The 25,923-nt window shown below is 39.9% G+C and overlaps 1 protein-coding gene across 1 annotated transcript in view; it reads left to right on the forward strand.

Annotated features, from left to right (window-relative positions):
• Positions 1-309: 309 nt before the first annotated feature.
• Positions 310-25,923, forward strand: part of RARB (retinoic acid receptor beta) — a 160,914-nt gene continuing 135,300 nt past the window's right edge. The window contains exon 1 of the mRNA XM_006905703.3: positions 310-1,009. Coding sequence (XP_006905765.1) covers positions 853-1,009 — 157 coding nt within the window. The 5' untranslated portion in view covers positions 310-852. The remainder of the gene's footprint in view (positions 1,010-25,923) is intronic.

Below are 25,923 nucleotides of genomic sequence, written 5' to 3' on the forward strand. Positions count from 1 at the left end.
GGGGTGGGCGGGAGGCGAGCGGGCAAGGGGGAACACGCGCTTGCAAGCAAAGCCGCTGCAAATAAAAAGGCGTAAAGGGAGCGAAGTTAGCGCTCAGCGTGAGCCAGGAGCGGTGTCCTGGCTCCTCCCCTGCTCGTTCTAAAAGCACTTCTTGCATTGTTTTAAAGGTGAGAAATGGGAAAGAAAGAGCCGGCTTGCGTGCCTGCTCGCTGCCTGTCTCTCTGGCTGTCTGCGTTTGCAGGGCTGCTGGGAGTTTCTAAGCGCTGTGAGAATCCTGGGAGTTGGTGATGTCAGACTCGTTGGGTCATTTGAAGGTTAGCAGCCCGGGAAGGGTTCACCGAAAGTTCACTCGCATATATTAGGCAATTCAATCTTTCATTCTGTGTGACAGAAGTAGTAGGAAGTGAGCTGTTCAGAGGCAGGAGGGTCTATTCTTTGCCAAAGGGGGGACCAGAATTCCCCCATGCGAGCTCTTTGAGGACTGGGATGCCGAGGACGCGAGCGAGCCGGGCAGGGCTTGTCTGGGCACCGTCGGGATAGGACCTGCACCGCATTCGGAAGGCTTTTTGCAGGCATTTGCTTGGAAGGAGAACTTGGGATCTTTCTGGGAACCCCCGCCCCGGCTGGATTGGCCGAGCGAGCCTGGAAAATGGTAAATGATCATTTGGATCAATTACAGGCTTTTAGCTGGCTTGTCTGTCATAATTCATGATTCGAGGCTGGGAAAAAGACCAACAGCCTACGTGCCAAAAAAGGGGCAGAGTTTGATGGAGTTGGGTGGACTTTTCTATGCCATTTGCCTCCACACCTAGAGGATAAGCACTTTTGCAGACATTCGGTGCAGGGGAGATCATGTTTGACTGTATGGATGTTCTGTCAGTGAGTCCTGGGCAAATCCTGGATTTCTACACTGCGAGTCCGTCTTCCTGCATGCTCCAGGAGAAAGCTCTCAAAGCATGCTTCAGTGGATTGACCCAAACCGAATGGCAGCATCGGCATACTGCTCAATGTAGGTTTATTATTTTTTTTTCCCCCTTCTTTCAAGGAAAAAAAAAATTAATTGTCTTTCTTGCATGCAATGAAGACCTTGGAAACAAACTGCACTGGTAGCAAGACAAAGGATTTAATGATTTAATGCTGAAAGGGTGTGATATGCTGGCGTGTGCATATTGATCCCCTCTGCTGAAATTTCCTGTTAGATGTTTTCTTCCCAAACATCCCCTCCCGACCCGCGCTCCTCTCCTTACCAGCCTTACTTACAGTGTCTTGAAAACAGTTTTGAAAATATGCATGGAGGGGGAAAAAAAGTAGAAGGTGACCACAGGACTTTGAAACATTCTTCAAGTAAGGCGATTTGACACATTGTGCAGTTTTTTCTAAGATGTATGCAGAGGGGAATTTAACTTTGCTGTTCTTTGGATTAGCTACTAGTTGTATATATCCCCAGCCTTATGTGTTTCAACAGTCGAAAGTAATTAAAATATGATATCTTCCTTGCAAGGAATTTAGCCTGATTAAGGTAGCTGCTGCTCCTGAAGTTCATAAACCACCAGTTAAAGCTGCTGCCTCCAATGTTTTCCTTGCTAAGGAAAAGCAATATTTCTTAGCATTGACCCTGCTGCCACCTTTCCGAGTCACTTTGTTGCTCTAAGAAGTTGCTGTTTTGCTAGAAAACTACTGGCAATGAACACCCCTTGGGCTGAGCCATCCATTATTTCCATATCTTGCAATTCTGTTGGAGACCTGGACATGGGTTGTAGGAAAGGAAATGTAAGTGGGGTAGCCCAGTTTTTTGATTTTTGTTTTTTTTTTAAATATTGACTACTTGGTTATCTGATGCTGACACGGTGCCGAGGCATGCATCTGGTCAACAGTAGCCTGGCTGCAGGCTTGAGAAATGACCAGAAGTCCCAGAAAATCTCATCTTCGGTGGCTGTAGTGGGAGCCTGCAGGATGCATGCAGCCCTGACAGTGATTTAGATAAATGGCTCAGCTATCTATCAAAATGTTTTTAGTACTTTATTTGACAATTCATTGAAGCATTAGCCTGAAAATGACATTTTAAATCTTTGTTTTCAAAGAGGTCAAAGTTTAACTGGAAGAAATTGAGTTTTCCTAATAACACGGTGGCCTATCTAAAGAGAGAGAAGAAAAAAGAGAGAGAGGGGACAATAACAAGATTTAAATTGCCCTCTCTGAAACTTTTTCTTAAGGGTAAAGACTTGCTTCTTGGGCCAGGAAATCAACAGGTTTGTAGCTGAAAAAATCAATAACCATTTAATGCCAATAGTCTGGCTGTCTGACTTAATATTTTGTAGAGCCATAACCAGGGTAAAAAGTATCGTTTTCAGAAAGCGTCTTAATCTTCAGCTGCTTCCCAAATGCCTTTTCTTTCCTGCTGCCTGTTTTCTTTGTGGACTCAAAGAAACTGAGCGTTACAAAATAATTTTGCAATCCTCTAACAAATCTTTTAGATCTGTCTTCTCTAGCAATTAAAACAGTATGAACAATTTAACTTAGAATCTCAGGGAAAGGGGGCTCTCAAACTTTTTCTTGTAGGAGAAAGTTCTAATGAAACATATTTTTTAACAAAGGGGGAAAAAAGGCTCAAGACCGGGGCATAAAGCTATTAGACCTAATAGAGCTTTTACAAGTAGACATTCTCCCTTTTGTAATTAACCCTCCAAACATGCCCATTAAGTTGTAGGAGTAGGGGGGAAAGCTTTGTTTGTTCTTGAACAAGTTAAACAAGGGATTTGCCTTATCTAGGAAGAGCGAGTGGTAAATGTGTCATTCGCCTAGGGCGAGCGGATAAGCAAGAAGTGTTGATAACAGCAAAGTTCAGCTAATCAAAGAAACTTGCATTAGAAAAAGTAAATAAAGGCATTTGACAAAGGGATTTAAGAAATTCCAGTGTCTTATTTTTGTAAGCACGGCAATTAGTAATTATTGTGGTCAATTTCACAAGGGTTTGAATCCCACGCCCCAACTTTAGGTTAAATGAGTAAAATGTAAATATTCCTTATGCCCCTTCAGAGCTGTCTTCTCCTCCAAAAACCACTTTAAGACCGCTCAGTTTAGGTGTTCAAGCGATTAAGTTTTTAAGCATAAATAAAAATTTTAACAAATGTCTGCCACACAGTGTTTGGTTCAGGGTGACCCAGCTAGTTAAGGCTTTTGAAATAAAAGCACATTAGGGCTACATTTGTATAAAAACATAAAAGCCACAACCTTTTCCATTTTGCTTAATGACTGTTTTGACGAGAAGCAGATCTGTTTGTGCTCTTAACACAGAGGAAACAGTGGGCAAGAAGGAAAAAAAATAGTACTAAATTCCAACCAAAACTATTTTCTGTTTTGAGATCCTACTGATTTTTGATGGTGTGTTTGTGTGTGTGTGTGTGTGTGTGTGTGTGTGTGTGTGTGTGTACATATGCATGCGCGTTTGTGTATATAGTCATTAGAGAAAACCCTTTGGATGTAAAACATGCCAGAAGCTTTCTTTGAAAGGTGTTAAAATATTCTTTTCATTTTCTTTTTTAATTTTAAAGACAAAAATGGTATGTCAACCAGCTGCCGATTGGAGTAAGGCCTGTGAATTGCTGGTTATAAAAATGCAAAGTTAGGATTAGTGGGCTACTAAGGGAATGTGGTATAAATAATATGATTTAAGACTGCCCTTGAAGGTATGGAGTCACTAAGTTTCTGTTCAGATGCCTCCTGGATTATCTTGGTTTTAGGCTGCTCCAGATGTTTTCAGCATTAATTGCCCAGTGGGCATAGGATAAATCCTAATATTTGTGGTCTAAATATAGTTGCTTTCAGTGAAATCATGAGTGTGACAACTTCTTGGCCCCTTTCCCTGTCTTCTCCCTACTCAACACATCAAAGGAATAAAAAATATATAGTTTTTCTTTTTTGAAATAGTGTTTTGCTGATTAATGAGGAAAAATAATGTTTTTTTTTTTTTTTTAATGTAGCGATGTGTGATTAAGGAATGAAAAAAGTCCCCTTCTCAGAGCCCTGGGACCTGAATTTTAAGCATTAAACAGTATCTAAATCCTCTCCTAGTGAGATATAAATTGGGGTCAAAGTGGCAAAATCAAAGATACCCTCTGAAAGAGAGACTAAATAAAGACTGACAGCCACCGTATGAATTGAATGGGGTTTTGAATAAATATTTCGTTGAAAAGGCTCAATTGTTTTTCTAAAGTAGGACATAATTTTCTGCTTCTCGGCCACATGACGGTGGTAACTAATACCATCAGAAAGAAAAGAAAAGGGACTTTTGCTTAAATCTCAGAGAGTGCAGGACAGGGTTGATTGAAAACAAGTGGAAGATTCACAAAGTTTTCCAAAAAAAAAGATATACTAAAATAAATATTGTCAGTATTCAGATAACTTGGTACTTTGGGTAGGGGTGTATTGATGTGCAACTTAGAAGAAAAAAATGCACTAGTTTAAATTTTATTGCCAGAAAAGGGTGGATTCCAAAAATAAAACAGTAGGAGAGGTAGACATCTGTCCGCTTAAAATTCGGCTATGGAATCGATTTGTAAACTCTATTTAGAATTTGATTCTCCAGCCCAAATGCACAGCCATGGCACTGGAACAGGCCTTTTTTTCTTAGTAGATAAATGACCAGAATGGTGATTTCTGATAGGTTAGCTAAACTGAATCAGTTTTCTTCTCATTTCTGGAAGCCTGGCTTGAACCATATATAACCAGTCAGTACTGTCATGAACTTTTCTTTACAGCATAAAAGTAAAAGCAAGTTCTTCTGGATATCAGATGTTTATAATTTACCTTCAAAATGTTAAGCCCCTGAGTTGGCTGAAAAGGAAAGAAAACCTTACTGTTTTCTCCTTTATATATTCCACAAGCATCAATAAACTATTTCAGAAGGGAAATACATGATAAATGGTTGAGATTATAAATTCTGCTCTCAAGGAATTTATAATCTTTAAAATCAATTTTTTTTTTTAAAGGCTGGGAACTTTTAGTTAGAAATTAATTCTGGGAGGCAGATGGAGATGTAAAACCAAGATGCAAAATATAAAACTCTTTCAAGTTGCACAGGACATATTAAACAATAAATTCAGTGTTCATTTTAGAACATCTTAAAAAGAATCTCCTATTGAGTTTGAGTTACGTGTAAGTGCCAATAAATTTATCCTTAAATGACATTTTTATACTTTAAATGTTCTAATATAAATTCAGTTAACTATCAATTAAATAGATTATTTCGGAAATGGGAGTTTTTGATGAAGGTTAATCAGAAAAATCTTGGCTAGAAACCTTTCCAAAAGATATTAATGTGGAATCTTGCCTTTCAAATTATAGGGTAGTTGTGGCAATCGCACATCTCTGATTTTCTAGAATAACCCACTTTCAAATATACTGCCACAGTTCTCACATAAATCATTGAAAGAGGCCAGATATTTCAATAATACTGCATCTCCTAGGCTGCCCCCTGAACCCACGAGCGGCACAGAAAGTCTCTGTTTGTATTCTACGGTCAGTATAACTAGAGTGCTCACGGCTTAATTTTTCCATTGTTACTGAAGATCACCTTGTGCTTCTCATTCTTCCGAATATGAATTCCTTTTGTTGCAAATTATACATCTGTAAATAGAAGACATCCTTTGCAAAATGGAATTTAGTATTGTGACCGGGTTTCTGACTCCAGCACCGTGTGTGTGTGTGTGTGTGTGTGTGCGCGCGCGCGCGCGCGCGCGCACGTTGGGAATAGAGGAGGGGTAGAATTATTAAATTGAATTACTGTGCTTAAATCTGTATCAATTTTTCACCAGCTCCTTCTTAAAAAGTTGGACTTGGGGGTGATGGAGAGAGGAGAGCAGAGTTAACTCAGGTTTCAGATTTATCAGTATTCTGTCTGTAAGTGGCTTGGCCTAAGTACCTCTTGTTAAATAGGAGATGAGATAACCTGCCCCATCTGTAAGATCTAATAACACAACCTCGTCAGTCAATATGTTATCCTGAATTCTCCTCTTCCTTCCCTGCTTCCTTACTTCATTGTTAAGAAGCACGATTCCAGTCCCATCCCTCTCCCCTCAAACTTTCTGTCTCCAGCACCGTGTGTGTGTGTGTGTGTGTGTGTGTGTGTGTGTGTGTGTGTGTGTGCGCGCGCGCGCGCACGTTGGGAATAGAGGAGGGGTAGAATTATTAAATTGAATTACTGTGCTTAAATCTGTATCAATTTTTCACCAGCTCCTTCTTAAAAAGTTGGACTTGGGGGTGATGGAGAGAGGAGAGCAGAGTTAACTCAGGTTTCAGATTTATCAGTATTCTGTCTGTAAGTGGCTTGGCCTAAGTACCTCTTGTTAAATAGGAGATGAGATAACCTGCCCCATCTGTAAGATCTAATAACACAACCTCGTCAGTCAATATGTTATCCTGAATTCTCCTCTTCCTTCCCTGCTTCCTTACTTCATTGTTAAGAAGCACGATTCCAGTCCCATCCCTCTCCCCTCAAACCCTTTACGTGAATTAAAAAAAAAAGTTGCAAAAGTTCTCTCTACCTAGGAAACAGTAGAGGGTAAGTCTGCAGGAATTATCTTGAGCTTTCAGAACTTCTGAGATGGGAATTCAAACAGGCAGTGGAACTGCTGACTTGATTTTTCTCTGGCCTTACAGGGTCGGGAGCTGAAAGGGAGGCCGTTCAGTAAGATAAGACTCTTGGTCCCCTGCACGATAAGGGGAGGATAACAGGAACTGACGTCAGGGAGGCGACTTGGCCTGGCTGAGCACCTCCTCTGGTCAGGGCACAGGGATTCCAGGGGTCTCCAGGCCTCCCACAGCAGCTGCCGAAGTGAACCAGCTCAGATGAGGAGAAGAAAGCTCATTTTAACAGGCGCGATAGTGGGTGACAATGTCCCTTGTTCCCAAAAGGCGATTTCTCTAAACAGAACAAAGAATAACTTGGTGGGGAAGGGAGTGATTTTAATAAAAATGGATTGAGATTATAATGGCAATTTTATAGTATTTGTTTCTTGGCCATTAACAGTTTCCCTCAGATGTTTCATAAGACAGTCTATCCAGCAGTCACCAAATATTATCACCCATGAACCATGCCAGCTCTCCATATAGGACAAAATGGGTGGGAATTCACATTGTCAGAGTTAATCCCTGGGACTCCTCTTTACTTTTCTAAATGCCATGTCCCAGCCCCATCTGTATCATATGACAGCTTCGTTAAAACCATTTCATTTGCCACGAGCCCTAAAACCACTGAGCAGTTTTTCTTTCTTTCTTTCTGTCTTCCTTTTCTCTTAAACTCGGATTTTTTCCCCCCTTTCGCAAGCATTTCCAATTTGAGGTTTGGAGGAGAAATTCAAATGAAAGTGTCCTGTTTTATTTTTTCAAGTTCATAGGTCCTCCTTAGTCTCTTAAACATTGCTCTTTTTTTTTTTTTTTAATAAGTTTTAGTATTGAAGACGAAGTCATTCTCTTAATTTGACTCAGATTTAGGGAAATGTCTGTTTTTGTTGTTGTTATTGATCACCACAGTTAACATTTTACTAAATCAGAAAAGAAACCCAAAAAACCCATAGCTGAATTCAAAATACTGTGATAGGAATGATGCAGATAAGACCAGGTGCGTCAATTAACTGGGAATATTTGGATCACATTTATCACAGTTCTCCTCTAATTTGCAGAGCAAATGAAGACCTCATATAATAAATCCCTGTTCTCAAAAACATTAATGCTTTCAGGGCTACAGTACCCTTGTCTTGTCATCAAAGTCCATAATTATAAAAAGGCTGATGATCTGAAGGCCATTTCAGCTTCAAAAGATTTTTTAGGGTCTGGTCTATTGGAAAGCTTGGGGGTATAATTAACTAAAATGGAAATGGAGACAAGCGAAATTTAGTTCCTGATGTTTTAATTTAGCTCAGTACTGCCATGTGTTATTGAAGAGAATTCTTAAAGGCAAACATAATTATTTCATTATGGTCCTCAAAATGCTTTCATTGGCTTTAATGACAAGAAACCGTATAAAAAGGCATACATTTTAATTAGTCCTCCTTATATTTACATCAGATAAATAACAAATAATTGATGAAAAACAAGTCTTTGGAATGGATGATTTCACATAGTGTGCTGGTTACAGCTTAATGATGAAACATTTCTCTGTTGCTTTGCATTTTAATTATCCAGGCATTACAGTAGTGGGGCTGCAAAGCTAAAATACTGTTGTTACCATTTTATTACCAAAAAAAAAAAAAAAAAATCACGATTAATGCCTATGAATCGGAAGCTGAAAAAGGTAGCTAGAAACGCATCTCAGAGGAAGTAAATCACCAGTCCCATTAATTTTACTACGTTTGTTAGCTCTCATTTTGATCACTTTTATCTTTTACGCTTCATCTTTTTGGATTAAGACTGTCAAGGGTTTCACATGCATTTTTATGGCTACATCTTCTAAATACCTTTCTTTTTCTCTTGCTGCCCATTCAGAAGACTTGCCTGAAAGTACATTGCCAAATGTGTCCTGGAAATTCAGAGAGCTTTTCTCCATGTTATAGGCCCCCTTTACCTTTGATTTTATATGAAAACTCATTTCACATGATTCATCCGTTTTGGTGTACAGAACACTAATTGTTATTATTGATTTTAAATTCCATGACCATTACAAGTAACCCAGATGACTGGCAGATAAAGGGTAATAATCCATGGAGTTCTGGAACTGTTTCATGTTTGTCTGGAGTACTTTATGTGATCAATATTAACTGCCCCATTGAAACTAACTGCTGTATCAAATAACACTCAATCAAATGAATGTGCTTAGAGATTATTTATTGAAAGCTTTAATTGTTCACTGGGGCCCTGCTTATCAGAGGAAACAATAGGAACTGGAGATAGGATGAATAGGTCTCGCTCTGCAGAGAATGTTGGAAGGAGCTGTTGAACAGGGCATCTCTCTGCTAATTAGGCAAGAGTTTCCTGAAGAGCCCATATGGGCTTCTAGCGGGCAGAAGCTGCAAATACTCTTACAGAAGTTATCCTATCACCTGTTCACCGAGAGCTCTTTGGAGAAGGTGTAATGATTTCCTTGCCCTAAGCCCAGAGGCTGTGAAAAGTTGTCACTCTCTGAGAGTTTTACTGCTGCTTCTTCACACTCCCACTCACATACATTGCCCTCCCATGCCTCTCTCCACCTGTATCCCTGTTACTGCCTGATGGTCTGAGATAATGAAATGGCCTGACTTGACACAGGATCTATTTCTACAGCTATGAAATGGGAATAATAATGTCTACCTTGCAGGATTTGTAGAAAGAGTAGAGATAATGTAAACGAGGATTCTAGTCTCACCCTGAAAATATAACAGACGTCACTGAGTAGTCTTTCTGCTCTGATTTCAGGATGACACCTGTGGCTTATGTGCCTTGGCTAATAGTAAACAGTCTTTTTTTAGTTGGTATCTCTTTTCCTCAGTGAAATGGTTCCTCTGTCTGTGGCTCATAACTTAGGTGACAGTCCTTCCCATTTGTCACAGTTTGGATAGCACGATGGTCCTGATTCAGTGGCATCTATTTACTAAACCCCTAGATTTAGTACAAATGGATTGACTTTTACAAGTGAGCATTGTCACCTTCGAAGTTGTCACAATACACTTTGCCCAAGGATGCTGTCAAGGGCACAGTACATTTTTATTACTCCCTGATGGATTAGATCTTGCAGTGTTCTCGTCAACAAAGGGCTCTTGGTTGTCTGCCATGTTCCAGGCTCCCTGAAATGTTCTGTGAGGGACAACAAGATGAATCTAATGCTGTCTCTTCTTTTTCTGGATTCACAGTGTATGGAGGAAACTTATGTATACAAGTCCTTGTGATATAGCCCTCTTATAAAAGAAACATAAGAATCTGCTCAGCACTTTGAACCTGAATTTTATTTTGGAAAAAATAAAAATAAAAACCACTGAGAACCACAGCTGGTGGATAAGGTGAGGGATCAAATGGGTTCCACAGTTTTGTCATTAGGAGCAGGCTTGAAGTTTTTCTGTGGGTAGGCCTCCTATGTTATTTCTAAATGAAGTTTACAAAGCAGAGTTTTAAACTCATCTTGAGCAGTGGAGTAAGTGCATGCCTTCCAAACGTGCTTCTTGAAGACTCTCATATAGAAGTTTCTGAAGTGTTTGTTCAAGAGTGTTCTTCTGGGGTTGGGTCTGATTAGATTAAGTTTTTAAGGATCACTTATTTCCTTATAATTGTTTCTGTGATTTATTGCTGTGTAACAAACTGCCCAAAGCTTAGTGGCCTCACAAGTTAGGGTCTCATTTTTCTGTGGATAGACTGGCCTCAGCTGGGCAGATCTGCTCTATATGATGTCAGATGAGGCTGCATCTGGGCTAAACTGGGCTGGAAGTCCAAGAAGGCTCACTCCCATGACTGGCAGTTGATGTCGGTTGTTGGCTGAGTGCTCAGCTGTGGCTATCGACTAGAATAGCTACATGTGGCTTTTGCTTCTCACAGCATGGCACTAGTATTCTGAGGGAGCCTTCCCAGAGGGAGGAAGCGAAAGCTTCTTAAAGACTGGATCCAGAGCTGGCACAGAGTCACTTTCACCATATTCTGTTGGGTAAGCAGTCACAGGGCCAGCCCAGATTCAATACGGCTACCTCTCGATGAGAGTGACGAAGAATGTACCACCATCTTGAGTTCACCATAACAACCATCATCACATCTATGCCCTATGATAAGAAAGAAATCGTTGTCTTCTGACAATAAAGATTAAATTGAAGAACCGTTGCAGAGTTTTAGTTAGTTTGGACTTTTCTGGCTGGTTAAGTGTTTAACAGAATTCTACTCTCACGGCTGTACATATGTTATCCGTTAATCCTCACAGACAATCCTGTGAGGAAAGAATGATTATTGTTCTTTTACAGAAAAGGCAGTTGAGCTCAGAGAAGACGCGTAACATGACTGATGTCACCCAGTTGTAGAGCTGGGTTTGAAGTCCCAGGAAGGTCTTCTTCTCATCCTCCAAGTGCAGTTATTCACAGTCCAACTCTGTCATCTCCATCAGCCAGTGAAAAATTCGGAGAAAAATTGTTATGCCCTAACAATACCAAGAAAGGGCCACGGAGCGTTTTGGTTTGGGAGCAATGTGGAAAAGAGAGAGATAGAGAACTGTAGCTCACATCATTTCCTCTGATGACATTTTTTTAAATAGAAGCCGCAGCCTTTTAAACTGTGGAGGAAACAATGAGACTATTTTGCTCTTTTGTCCTTTGTTTTCCGTCCTGTTTGTCTCTGTTTGTCATTGAAGTCTGCACTGGCCTAGCTCTCAATAGTTCACAGGAGTCGGGGTCAGGATTAGTCTTGTATTTACCGAAGAGTCACAGGAAGGCGAGAAATGAGAAATAAGGTTTTTCATGTTATTCTGGTTCCCTGGTAACCTTCATCTAAAGATGGTACTGATTCCTAGGTGGTGTCTCTTAGGTAAGCAGCATTACAATTATGTCTTCTATTATTTTTTAAAAAAGGGGGAGAGGGAACTTTCTAAGAAATGATGGAGTTGACTCAGTATTTCATCATTCGCCACCTATTTTAAGTATCCATTTTGTTTAGAGGGCCCCATTATTACTGTTTAATGAAGTTTACATAAATAATGATGATGATTAGCCTTTCGCATAATGCTTTTTATTTCGGTGATTTCAAATATAGTTTAGTGCAATATACTGTTCTTTTTTTTATATGCCGCATTCTACCTGCTGCTTCTGTTTAAAATGGAATTATCCAATAATTATATATTTTGAGGAAATAGAGACATGGATTAATCGAAGTGACTTACTAAAGGTCATGTAGTGGTCTAGACGGAAGTAGGTTTAAATCTGTAAGATGCTGCCCTTACAGTGCATACAGTGCGGCCACGTGCAGGGTGATACAGTGGGACTGGGCACTCTTCATGCACTGCCCCTGCTGTGGGAGCTAGAGCTCCAAGCTGCCTCGGTTTTTCTTCTTAATCTGTAAAATGGATCCATAAAGCTTCCTTGCAAGCCTGTCATAGACTTAAGTAAGAGAGTATATTTAAAGTATCTGATATGTAAGACTCAATAAATAGAGTTTTTCCCCCAATACTTTATTATGAAAAAGTTTTTAAACAAAGAATAAAGGAAAGAATTAAACAGGGAACATCTCTGAGTACTCCCACCATATCTACCATTAAAATTACCAAGTTTGTTTTCTGTGTTTCTACCCATTTCTCCTTTGTGTGTGTGTGTTTGTATTTGCTTTTTCTTGGTTGGGTTCCCTTACCAATCTGGGAAGTCTTTGAGGTCAGATATTGTGTCCTTTACTTCTGTTTTCCCAGAGCTAGTGTAGTACTTGGTGCCTGGTCAGGACTTAGTTAACTATGTTTGAGCCAATGGATATGTACAAGCACATCACCCCTTAAAATACAGGATGTCAGCACTGTCCAGTAGAATTTTCTACAATGATGGAAATGATCTATAATTCTCTGTTGTCCAACACAGTTGTTGCTGATCGTGTGTGGTTACTGAGCACTTGAAATGTAGCTAATATGTCTGAGGAACTGAATTTTTACTTTTATTTCATTTTAATTTATTTAGCTTTCATGTGACTAGTGGCTACTGTATCGAACGACACAGCTCTGTATACTTCAGTTATTAATATTTTTTTCCAATATTTGTTCATTCTCTTTATTTCCCTTTTCCTTCAGCCTTTATTCTTTCCTATTGCTTTTAAGGAGCTCTAATTATCTCTTTATGTAGATGGCAAATAGAATGTAGGAGAATGTAAACAGAATACTTCAGGGTGGTGATTTCAGTCATTGTTTAACTTGTTTTCCTTCTGGGTGGAACTGTTTTTCCTGGGGCCTGGCAAATTCTTAGCATTTATTTTGCTAACACTCTCTTTGCCCAGCTAAACCAAGATTTTCACAGAATCCCAGTGGGCTGGACTTAATTATATTCTTTGTAGCGATCATATCAATGTGGCATACAATTTCTAGTCCTGTGCTTCACTCCTGCTTGGTTTTCAAATGAACACAGAGTATCTTCCAACATTTTAAAGCTACTTTCACTCTGCTTAAGTATCTTATTAACTTGGGGAGGCAGAGAGAAAAAGGCCATACTTTATGAAGCCTCAGCCTGTGTTCTAGAAAATGCCATGCTCTGTCTCCCACCAGCGCCTTCTCCTGCTTATATGTATGTGCTGTGTTTTATAACCCACTGCCTGGCCTACAGTAGGTGTCCAAGAAATATGCTGAAATGAACTTGAAATTCGGAACGTATTTAAGTGGTCTCTGCTTTTATTTATTTGTATATTGGTGGGTTGTTCAAAACACCTGAAGTAAACTTGAGTGAGCTGTCAAAACTTGGAGGTTCAGGTTTGCTCTTATGGCAAGCTCTTATAAAGTGTTAGCTGGAAAACTGGCCTGAGAATATAAAAATGGGATGTTTCCTTGGGCTTCTGGCACTCACTTTGATACCCTAGAAATATTTTCTGATTGTACTTCCTGTTAACCAGGACATTGCTGCTCCTCCTCCCCGACACCACACCCCCCCCCTTTTTTTTTTGGTCCATCCCTAGAAAATAGTGAAAGTAAATTGAAATAAGACCAAATCATCACTTTTGAACCAAGATAAATGTTTTTCCCCCTGAATGATTGCAAGTTGTGATTGGTTTTTTAAAAGAATGAAATAATCGTCATCATCATAATTAATATTCATTAAGTGCCTATTATATGCCAGGTGCACAAAATGACTTATTGTCACCTAAACCTCACAGCCACCCGAAGAGGAAGTACTGTTATTGTTCGCTTTTTCAGATGAGAGTTCCCAAGCACAGAGAGGTTCAGGTACCCACTGAGGATCTCTTGAGGAGAAAGTGAGTTGGAAGTTCCCACCTCAACTTCGCATAATGTAGGTTTCTTTCCCTCTGCCAACTATGCAAAGTACACTCCTATTTTCTTTGTGAGGAGGGGGAATGAGGAACTCTGGAAGCCTCAGAACCCACAGAATAATAAAAGGGTTTCTAAGTGAAAGCTGGAAACAATACATTTTTAACAAAATGGGCAGTTACTCTAATTGCTTTGCCCCTACTGTTCGATTCCTTTTTATGTCCTAATTCATTAAATTATGTGCACACACAAGCTTATTATTTACAGATGTATGCACTTTTAACTGGCTCATGTGAAACAGATGTTTTGCAAAAGGTAACAGAGAGCAAGTGATCGAAACCCTCCTTAGTGGGTATCAAGTGAGTATTATGGCCCATTACCTGCAGGTCTTTTACTATTATTTTGAATTGCAATGTCCAGCGTGGGGAGGCTAATTCAATCTGTCCCCCGGAGGAACAAATAAAAATACAACGACCCTATAAGAAGACAGCTGCTTCTCAAAATAAAGGAGGGTGCGTGCCGGTGACAGGCAGGTGGTGTTCACATGTGGGCTCAGGTGGATGTGAGCCAGTTTTACAAGCAATTTGAGAAAAATAAAAAATACCCATTGCATTACAGTCTATCTTTTTATTTTTTAAGAGCTTTATTCTATATTTTATTCTAATCACAGCCTTTAAATTCACAGCCAAGCAATCATCATACTCTTTTTTTATCGAGAATTTCATTATTTTTGATAGAATTATTCCATTGCTCATGTAACTGGCAGGAATAAGCATGCAAAGCTGGGACAGTACATATGATGTCAAATTACTATCTACCAGATTCTGGAAGAGTTGGGCCCTGCCCACAGGTTCTTCACGGCTCCACAATAAATAATCTTCAATTAATAATAACTGTAGAATTAATTTCAGTTACCTATTGCTGCATAACAGACCAGCACAATACTTAATGGCTTAAAAAACACAATTTATTATTAACTTTCGAGGACTTGCCTCACTTGGGGTCTTTCATGTGGCTGCAGTCTGGTGGTGTTGGGGCTGGACTGAGAATTTGAATAGGGCTAGATGTTCAAGCCCTATTCAAATTCTATCATGTCCATTCACATGTCTAGTTCCTCAGCTGATATTGCTTGAACAACTGAAGGCTGTCTGAGCATCTCAGTCTCCATGTGGCCTGCTCTTGTGATGTGGGCTTTCTTGCAGCATGGTGATCCCAGGGCCCTTTACTTGGCTTCCCCCAGAATAAGCATTCCCAGAAACCTAGGTGGAAGCTGCGGGGCTCCTTATGATCTAGGCTCCTGTGTAACATAACGTTACTCTTGCCACACAGCCTGCTGATCAAAAGGAAATCACAGGAGCAGCTCAGATTCCAGAGTAAAGGCCCACACAATGGTGGATCCACAGAGCTGTGGTTCTTAAATTAAGAAGGCCATATTCGGACACTAGGTACCATACTCACTGTGCATTTAGAAATAAACGCACACCTCTTTTTCAAAACAAGATAACATGGCCTAATAAAAATAAACACGACTAATTCATGTAATTACTTTAATACTTGTTAAGAATATTAGGGAGCAAAATTAGTCACCCCTCAAAGTAGCAGTGAGATTTATTGTTTATGAATTTTCAGGAGTTCTCTAAACAACAGCAAAAAAACTGGAGCAAGAAGATGGCTGAAATTTTGTCCATTTTGCACGTGGAAAGCGTCACAACTAAAATATAAGATGGGACATGAAATATTAAGTGGCATATCAGGTTTATTGCACATATGACCATGAGAGTGCATTTTATTTTGTCTTATAGAGCTCTAAAAAAAATCCATGTAATGGATTAAAGGTATTAAAACTCCCATATTCCTCCTGGCTCCAGGCCAGGGAACAAGGCATGATAAATAATCCCAATAGACAGAATATGTAGGAAGGAATTTTAAACTGTATTTATGATAGACATATTGACCTCCCTAACTAATAAAAATGTATACATGAGGTTAGTTTTGAAGGAAAGGTGCAGACCTTACACATTTATAGTGTATATAAATACTATATACACTGTAATTTTAGCATCCTTAAAATACTTCTCACATCTCTGTGACATATGGCTATCATACTCTGTCTTTACCCTGGAAGCAAAGAAAAGCATGGATTTTACAATAATAACATGTGCAGTTACTATATGAAGAAATAGTTTTAATATCTTTTATCTTAAAGCAGGGGTTCAGAAAATGGAGCCAAATCTGGCCTGTAGCCTGTTTTTGTAAATAAAGTTTTATTGGAATATTCCACACCTGTTCATTTATGTCTTGTATGCAGCTACCTAAAAAGGCAGACCTAAGCGGCTATGACAGAGACCAAGCATGTGGCTCACAAAGCCTAAAGTACTTACTGTCTGACCCTTTACAGAAAAAGTTTGCTGACTTTGTCTTAAAACATGAAAAATTAATAGGACGGCTTAGATTAGAAATGAGTGCTTCGTTATTTATTTATAATAATCTTGTGTGTGAATTCAGGAAGCCATTTCTGGATTAAGCCATTTCTTTACTGTGTGACTTTGGCCAAGTCATTTAACTTCTCTAAGCTTCAGTTTCCTCTTGCGATAAAGGAGATTTAAAAACTGAAAATGATAATAATCTCTGCTCTTCTTCATACATTTATCATGACGGAGTAAGTGGGGTAATGCGAGTGAAAACACCTCAAATCATCCATCACCACATAATATATGCTGTTAGCAGAGTCTGCTGAATTGGCTGAAACTATCATCATTTTTGTGTTATTGCATGTAAGGATTTCTATGCAGATTTCATTCTTTTCATTCATTAATTTTTTTCAATCAACATTTATTGCATTCATGCTCTGTACCGAGCACGTTTTTAAGCACAGAGTATTTAAAGGCAAGGCAGCTGAAGCCTTTGGTGTGCAAGTGATATGCCATGTCATGGCAGACGTGGGCTCCCATCAACTCCTTCCTCCAGCTTGGGGCCATTTTTGCCATCTGATATTTTTAGTTGTCCACTTGCGTGGGCCAAGAACAGTGTCTTCTAACTTCTTTATAACCCAGCATCCAGCACGGTGTCTGGCCCTGCCAGGTGCTCAATAAATAATTGTCAGCAGCTGGATGTGGTTGGCTGGGAGTCACCGCCCTGTGCTGCCTTCTCTCCCATGTGTTCCTTCCAAAGGTTTTCTGCTCTGGGTTTTCAGCAACTGTTGAAGGCTTTCAAATGCTAGATCACGGTGCTAAGGAGGTGTTTAAAGAAGCTGCTTCTGAGGCTTCTAGGCGTGTGGATTGGGGATGGGCCTGGAAAACCCATGAGAAAATGGTCATTGCAGTATTTTAGATCAATATCTTAGAGGCTGGGAAGGAAGGGACATTTGCAGAGAGTGTAGGGAGGCAAAGGTGACGCAACTTGCTTTACTCATATTAGCTTATAGAGAATCTCTTAGGTACATCAGGAGCAACTACTATTTTGATAGGGAAATGGAAGCGAAGGCCAGGAAATGAAGACATAAGATTAATATGTAGGTGAAAGATGGGGAGGTGAATAATATTGAGATTCATCCACACCAAGGATGACCCTTGATATGGTAATGGTGATAACTCTGCTTTATGTAACACTGCTATGTGAGGGGGATTGTGCCAAGTGCTTTACAGAGACTTCCTGTTTCTTGTTCACAATGATCCAAAGAGGGATAGATTATCATTTTATACAAGGAGAAATTGAGGCTCAGAGAGGTTAAGTAACTTGTCCAAAGTCACACAGCTAGTAATTGGGAGAGTTAGGATTTGAACCCAGGCAGGCTGGCTTCAGAATTCACACTTCCAACCATAAGCCTCAACTTGTAGGCAAAGATGAAAAGTTTCCTGAAGGACGAAACATCCAAAAAAAAAAAAAAAAAAAAAAGCCTTGGGGCCTGCTCCCAGTTGAGAGATTGGTAAAACTTTTTTCGAATTATTATTATTTTGTTAAGTTTTCCTTAGCAATTTCTTTTTTAAGAACCAAAATTAAAGTACTTTGAAATTCTCATCCTTCTCACATCAAGAAATAGTGAGAAATACCGTTAGGAAAGAAAAACACAGTGTTCTAGTGTTTCTGTAATCTGAACAATTCCATATAGAAACTTAAGAATCTTTTAAAATAAAATATCTCCCAAGTGTATCCTTTTGACCTGATATGTTATGTTCATCTCTAGCACTAACAAAATCTTCATATTACTCAACTAGAAGGTTTGGTAAGGATGTTTACTATCTATCTTTCCGCTTCTAGTCGCTCCTCCCACACTGTGGTCTTCAGGGAGAGAGTAATTCAGCCCATCATTTAGGGCATTCAAATCTGTAGACAGTGACAGAAGAGCTATCATACAACTTTAGAATTTTGGATGTTGGTTTCATTCTGATGCCAGATGAACTTTGGTCACGGCAGTGCATATGGCCCACTGGCAAAAGGGGGAGAACCAGCTTAGGGATGGGGGTGTCCAGAGCTCCCCTGTTCCCAGCAGAGCCCCAAAGCAGGCAGACAGCAGGTCACATTTAGCTGAGTTACTGCTCCTGACAGTGTGTAGTCACACGCCCTTGGAGCACTGCCAAAGGCCTTTGAACCTTGGTCTTAGCTGCTGCCATTTTGCCTACTGGGGGTTGGTTTCTCAGCAGGGAAGATGCTGGAGAGGTTCAAGGGGGTGTGTGTGTGGTTGTGGGTGTGTGTCTTCTCATTCCTGTGTTTGCTTCTGGGGGACTTTCCTACTTTATTGCTCTGACTGGAAAGGAAAAAAAAAGGGGCTTTATTTCTCTCCCCTTAGCTTCTTTCTTTTTTAGTTTTCCAGTTTGACTTCTGGTCCTTATCACGGGGTAACTGTGTGTGTGTGTGTGTGTGTGTGTGTGTGTGTGTTTGACTTAGATATAGTCTATAAATTCTCAAACCTGTTGCCAGGGACTTTGCCAGCCTATTCCCAGAGAAGTTGTGTGTAGTCTCATAAGAGAGGATATCATTGTATTCTCCCAACACCTGGGTTACACCCATTCTCTTGAACCAAAGACCGTTTGCCTTCAAATCCCCGCTCAAAGGTTTGGTCTGTATGACCTTGAGCAAGTTACCTAACCACCCTGTGCCTCTAATTTCTTTCCTGTACAAAAGAAATACTAAGGATAGCTGTCTTGTAGGATCATTATGAGGATCAAGTGAATTAATATATGTAAAGTGGTCAGAACAGAATGGGGGTGCTGGCTAGCCCATCGTACATGCTCCATAACTTTGTTATTCATATTGTTGTAAGTTATCGATTAGACTAGGCCCTAGAGATGTTTCTGTCACCTTCTAAGGTAACAGTATTAATCACATTAATATATGGCTTACCTAACACTTTTCCCCAAATACTCTAATAATGAAGTGTTATTATGTTTGTGTTTTTATAGTTCTGTAGTTTACAAAATATAAACCCTGCAATGTAGTAAGCATACTTGTCATCTCTGATGTTCAGATTAGGAAACTGAGGCTCAGGAAGGTGAAGTGACTGTGTACAGGCAGAGTTAGGGACTGAGTTCATGCCGTCTATCATCTAGGACTGTGCAGTTTCCACTTCTCTGGTGCTGCAGGACATTATTTGCTGTTCCACTCCCTTGTCCTGAAGTCTCCCCACAAGTAGCATCCTTACCTCAGCACTGTTTATAATTTTGAGGGGGTAGGGACTGTCCTGTGTATTATAGGATGTTTAGTAGCATCCCTGGCCTCTACACACTAAGTTCCAGTAGTGGCCCCTAATTACGACAGCCAGAATGTCTCAGACACTGCAGTATCTCTTGGGGAAAATAAGTGCTGGTTAAGAATCATTGCCCTAAATTAAAGAAGGTAAAAGGGAAATGTGGGCGGTGGGTAGAGGTCCTGGTTGGCTATTGCTTGTTAAGCACTTACTGTGTGCCAGGCAAGTTGCAAACAATGTACCCTTTCACCAACTCAGCAACCAGAATTTTAGGATTGTCTGTGTTTATTATGAAAGAGACACTGGGGCTCTGAGACTGTAAAGAAAACTCTATTAAGTTAGTAAGTGGCAGAAGAGGGATTCAAATCCAGGTCGATCTGGCAGCAAAGCCTGTGCCCTTGCCATCATTTCCTACACACAATTTTCTGTAGGCTCATGGTGTTGTAGTTTTTTGTTGTTGTTGTTTTTGTTTTATTTTTTTTTTTAGGAACAAGGATTAGATGGGTTTCAAAGTTATTCTGAGACCACTAATGTGATTGTACACCTGTAAAAAACAAAACAAAACAAAAACTCCTTGCGGCAAACATAACCAAATAAATCTAATTTTGTTAAGAGGGGTGTGGCTAAATTCTGGTGTAATCTCACTTGCACTTCTTTAGACCTCAGAAGGGTGGCAAGGATTCCTGTGTGACAAAGCATAATTTCCTTTTCATCTTCCTTAAGTATTCCAAAAACTATCTCCCCATTACTTTTCTGTAACTCTGGCACCAGTGTGGTTTGCAAATAAATATATTTACAGTGTACAAGCCAAGAATTGTATATGAAATGATATACATTTTAATGCTCCAGTTTTAATCTGTGTGCAGGAATTTGAACAGATAATAGAATCTCATTTATTAGTGCAATAATTGCTTTTTAGAAATGATGGGAATCCTGATTAGAAGCAGAATATGGAACTGAATCATTTGGTGTTGAGATACACTCTTCGGGGGATCTTAGTATTGCAATGTAATTAGCTTCATCCACACATGACTCCCGAGACCCGTTCCAACATTTGTTCCGTGAATACAGTTCCATTTCTGATGCCTCTCAGCTCACATCATTAATAAGTAGTTATATGGGTAGGCCTGTTAAGTGATTTTAAGGGGGAATTTATTTGAACCCTGTCATAAGCTATCTTAGTATTGTCCTAGAAAATAGTGATATAAAGCATCATCTGTTAAAAACGTCACCCAAAATAACCTATGAGATAATTTCGACTATGTTCCTTGAAGCAAGAAAGCACATTATAAAAATGAAATGTAGGAGTTGAACGTGCCATGGTCCCTTATGAAAATATGACAGCACTTCCCATGGTCAAAGTCAGTCCCAGGAATAATTTCTGCTGCTGGCTGGGAGCCCAGGCAGGTGTAGCTATCGTAGAGAGTGATTAGTGGATGCTGAGCCTCTCTTTTTAAGGACTAAACTATCTTGTCAAATTTAACCATATCTGGAATCAAATCAGTGTTTGGAAAATTAGAACCGTGAATTAAAAGATAAGGAGGGGCACAATTCTGCAGTTCTCAAGTTTGAATAAATAGTCCTGACCACACCACGCCTGGTGATGTTTCTAGCAAAGGAAATAAATGAAGGAGATGGAAAACGAGAACTTAAAAAGCTATGGGTTTTCATGAAATAATAGTCATATATATGAAGCCATTAAAATTTCTTCTATAAAGGCTGAGAGAGGCACTGTGTTCTTAAATTTCCTCATTGCAGAGTTCCTGGTCGTCCCCTCCCCAGTGTTTTGGGGAGGAGTAAAGGGGTTAATGCATATTAAGCACTTAGCACAGCCCCAGGCATACAGTAAGGGCTCAGTAAATAGTAGATACTATTAGTTCAAGCTCTTCCAGTGTAACTTTGAACCCACTGCCAACTAGAACCCACTGCCAACTAAAATCCACTGCCAACATTCCGTGGGAGAAAACGAAGGCTTTTGGTGAGCATAAACACACACCCAGCTTGAAGATCTTAATGTATTAAGTACTTAACAAGGTAGAGTATTTAGTGAGGACCTGTGCAAAGGGGAAACAGAGTTCCCATGCCAAATTGACTCATCAAAATGTTTGAGATTCTGGGGAGGTGAGGACAGTAACAAGACATTTTTAAATCCGGGTGTCTCAAATGTTGTTAATGTGTATTAGAATAATATGGGGGATTTTCTTAAGATGCCTATTTAGATTGGCAGGCATTTCTGGGTAGAGTTGAGTGTTCCCAGGTGATGGTGATGCTGCTGACCTGAGACCACATTTTGCAAAGCAAGGCTTTCTTTAAAGAGTCAAAAATCAAAGTCCCCCCGCCCCCCATGCCCCCTTTCCCGTACGGCCCCTGCCTTTTGTCCTCTGCCTGGGTTCAGCACCTGTTGCCTGTGTGGTCAGAATAGCAGGGATTCTCATAACCCAGCTCCAGCCCTCGGCCAGGATCCCGGGTGACCCGGGCAAACACACACTTCTTCAGGGTCACGGGCAGGTTACTGAGTCAAGACTGCCAAAGGCCCTCGATGATGTTTTCCTTCTCCCCCCACCCCCTCCTTCCTTTGCCTGCCCCAAACCCGGGACTAATCTTGGAACTGCTTAATAATATCAAAGCCAGCAGCAGTGTGCGGCAAGACCATTTCAAAGCAGCATTTTTCTTGTTTGGCAATTACCTAATTTCAGAATGCGATTCACAGATTTGCAAAACCCACGTGTGTGGAAACAAACCGCTGCTCCTGAAAGATGATTAAAAGCAGACCCCCTCAGGAAGAGGCGACAGAAAAATTAAATGAGCGACAGTATGGAGCTCTTTTGCCCCCACGCTAACATTTGGATTCAAGTAAATTATATTTTAATAAAATATCTACATGCGCACTCGCACACGCATGCGCACATGCACGCAGTGGAGAATCTGGTTCTAATTACTTGTACTTTAGTTGAACTTTGGCGTTTCCTTTGACTTTCTCCCTAATGTATGTGAGCTGTGGGCCCTGCGATCCTGCAGTGAATACACAGAAAAAAAAGGGGGAAAAAATCCAGACCGGCTGTCTTTGGTGCCAACAAAAATGAAGCCCAACTGAATGTTTTGACCAAATGCAACACTTTGCTATTCTCCCTTAATTAGCTGAAATTACTCCCTCCCACCGGGTCCCAAAGCCCTGGGCTCAAAATTCCCCTGGGGCCATGCAGGAAATGCCTTTTGCTTTACAACTCTTTTTTTTTTTTTTCTTTTAAGGCTCAGCTGCCCAGAGAGTGCATTAAAGTACTGTCTTAATCATGGAAGGTTCTAGTAAAAAGGCAGGGCTTTCATAATACAAGATGCCTGCCTGCCTGCCTCTAATCAGGCCCAACATAAAATCCTGAAATCTGTCAACATGGTTTAGCCAGCAGTAAATTAGTTCTCACAAAGAAAAAAATTGTATACTGAGCTCTCTCTTAAAAATGGTATCAGCTACTTAATCTAACCTTTAGAAAAATGCCAAGCATGTTAGGAATTGTGAAGGGAACTATTGTTGGAGACTTTGTGTTTAAATGACACTCAGGTGTGTTGTAACAACAAAGACATTTATACTGTTTTCTCAGGTGAGTTAGGTTTGTAAGTGCCAAGTCTTTTTTTTAAACAGGCAACAGCATTAATTTTTCTTTCTTTTTTCTTTTTTCCTCTTATTTTGGGAACAAATTAACCCCTAGAGTTGTGGCCATGTTTGAGAAAGCTGTGTCACTGGGAGCATTGGCATTCTACTTTGTACCATCTTGGTTAGTGGAGATTTATTTCATTTAGTTTGTTTTTATTTTGCCTGCAAACAGCCTCTGAGTTTGAAGCCTTTCAGAGTAGTGCTTTTAAAAATGTTTCTAACTGTGGACCTATGTCCATTCCTAAGTGGCCTACCACCAGCCTACGATGAGATAAGTGTAGAGATTGAGAGCAAATGTTTAGAAACTTCTACAGCAATTTGACAGAGTAATTTTATATATTATTATTATTATTTTTTTTTATGTTGGAGCTTGTGTTTTGGACATCTTTTTTCTAAACCCTTCTTTCTAGAGATTCATTTTGTATATTTTTTCTAGGGATTTGTTTTTATTTAATTGTATCAATCCATGAGGGAGGGTTTGGGAGGTGGGTAAGAAATGGTACTTTGCCTTAGTCTGAAAATCACTAATTTAAATCAAATGCCTACCTCCCTACCCCCAGTAATTCCGATGCTGGTCTGGACCACACTTTGAGGAGCATTAATTTAGAAACAAACAACCAGTAATGAATTTTATGCAAGGAAAGTGATTCTAGCTTTGTTTTCCTCAGTAACAGCCATCTCTATGTTGCAGAGATGGAGAGGTTTAAAATATGGAATGGAAGCTTCTGTCTGCAGGTTTGGTTTGGCTCGCTTTCCCCTTTTGCATGTGTGCAGCCCAGAGAAGCCCCCTCGCATCTCTGGTGCTGACTCTGCTCTGGGCAGGGACTCACAGAGCTTTGGTGCATCCATCTTGCCCAGGTAGCAGAAGTTTCTCTGTCTTGGCCATTCCCTGACAAAGCAAGGCAACTCACATCAGAGGCTACTGCTTGTTGGGCATGCAAGCACCAAAGAGAACCTAATAAGTCAATAAGTAAGCAAGAAAATAAATAAAAGCAGGAGGCAAAAAGCAGATCCGAATTATTCCTCAAAGGCTCCTTCCCCAAACTGAAATCACATCAGGTTGGTTGGAGTACAGTTGTTTTATTGAATGACACAAGCCTTTTTTCCCCTTGGGAAGTCTAAAAACTGCTTTTTTGGCCTCCCTGAGATCGCTGAATGAGCTAACAGAGGACACATTCTCTGCTGAGCCTGCAGAGTTTGCAAGCAAAAATTTTATCATTCCATAGACTGATTCTGTTTGTCTGAAATAAGGAACAAAATGTTTGAGGCCTCTCAAGGGCATTTGATGAATCTAATTCTAATTTAAAGGGACTAATAGATTATTGATTTAAGCAGGATGACAGTGAACAGATCAATGGCCAAGCGCCCTGTAGCTACCTTAAATACCAAAATGACTAGGAAAGGGGAGCCATTAGACTCTCCTTCTCCCTTGTTTGCCATTGTCTTGATGGTGGTAGTGGTGCTGGTGGGGTGGACACAAAGGGAAGGGGAGCCCTAATGAACTTTGGCAAAGTATATTTTGCTACATTACCAAAAAGGCCAGAGGTTGCATTAAAATACAAATTTGCTTTAATATTGGTGCCGTATCCTGGCTATAATTCTAGAACTTGTTTTGGCATGTTTGCTTAAGGCTAGCTTTGGCAATCTGACTACACCACTGAGATTTTTTTCTTTGCATTATTCTCAGTATTATAGGCCACACAGAGGAAACAAAGGACCGTAGATTACCAATTTTGAGGGTGATATATATAGTCAAATATTTAACTCTTTACTAGCGATGAGGAAAATTTTTCTGAAGATTATTTCTTGTCATATATAAGACTTTTTTTGTTTACGTTTGTGTGGGCTTCATTTATGGCATTTGTAGGATTCAGTTTCAAACCACAATAGAAAGAATCAATTTATTTTTTAAAATCAGCCTGGTCACCTCCTCTGGGAAGTTCTCTTGATTTCTCCTGGGGCTGAATAAGGCTCGAAGACCTCTTTGTCATTTTATGATATTTATCATGTCAGTGGTTCCCAAATTGCTGCAATTTGGATTCACCAGGAAAAAAAAAAATTGTTTTAAACACTGAAGACTGACTCCTACTCACAGACATTCTCGCATAATAGGTCTGGGATATAACCTGCCCATTAGGATATTTAAAAGCTCCCGAGGTAGTTCCGATGTACAGCCAAGTTTGGGAACTACTGTGTTATATTTTAATTGTTGGTTTACTCTCTATTAAGCCAAACTCGTCAAGGCTAAGGGATTATACCATGTACCGTCTACCACATGTAACATAATGCCTGGCATGTTATAATCACTCAGAGAAAATAAATGATTGAACACATGAACATCCATTGTACAGATATGGAAAAGTTCATAGCATTGCTGGCAAAATCACCACAGCCTTAATAGAGGTCCAGCGCCCTCACTATTGATTGCTTACAGTAGAACATTTTCACTTATGGCAGCTATTCAGGAAAAACTTTCTGGGTTCATTCGTTTTAAATGACTGTCATCCATAGAAGAAGACTTTTTCCAACCTTTGTAAAATACTTTGGGATTTTTGAGGCTTCTCTCTTTTTGGGTACTTCGCCCCAAGTCTCTTGGATATTAAATTGCCCTCAGTTCTGTTTCCTCTCTTTGGGAGGGTGAAATGCTGTACTCTCCTGAGTACATGTATTTGAAGTGGCATATTTATGGAAATTACCACCCAC

This window comes from Pteropus alecto, unplaced genomic scaffold, assembly GCF_000325575.1.
Source record: "Pteropus alecto unplaced genomic scaffold, ASM32557v1 scaffold10, whole genome shotgun sequence".
NCBI lineage: Eukaryota > Metazoa > Chordata > Mammalia > Chiroptera > Pteropodidae > Pteropus > Pteropus alecto.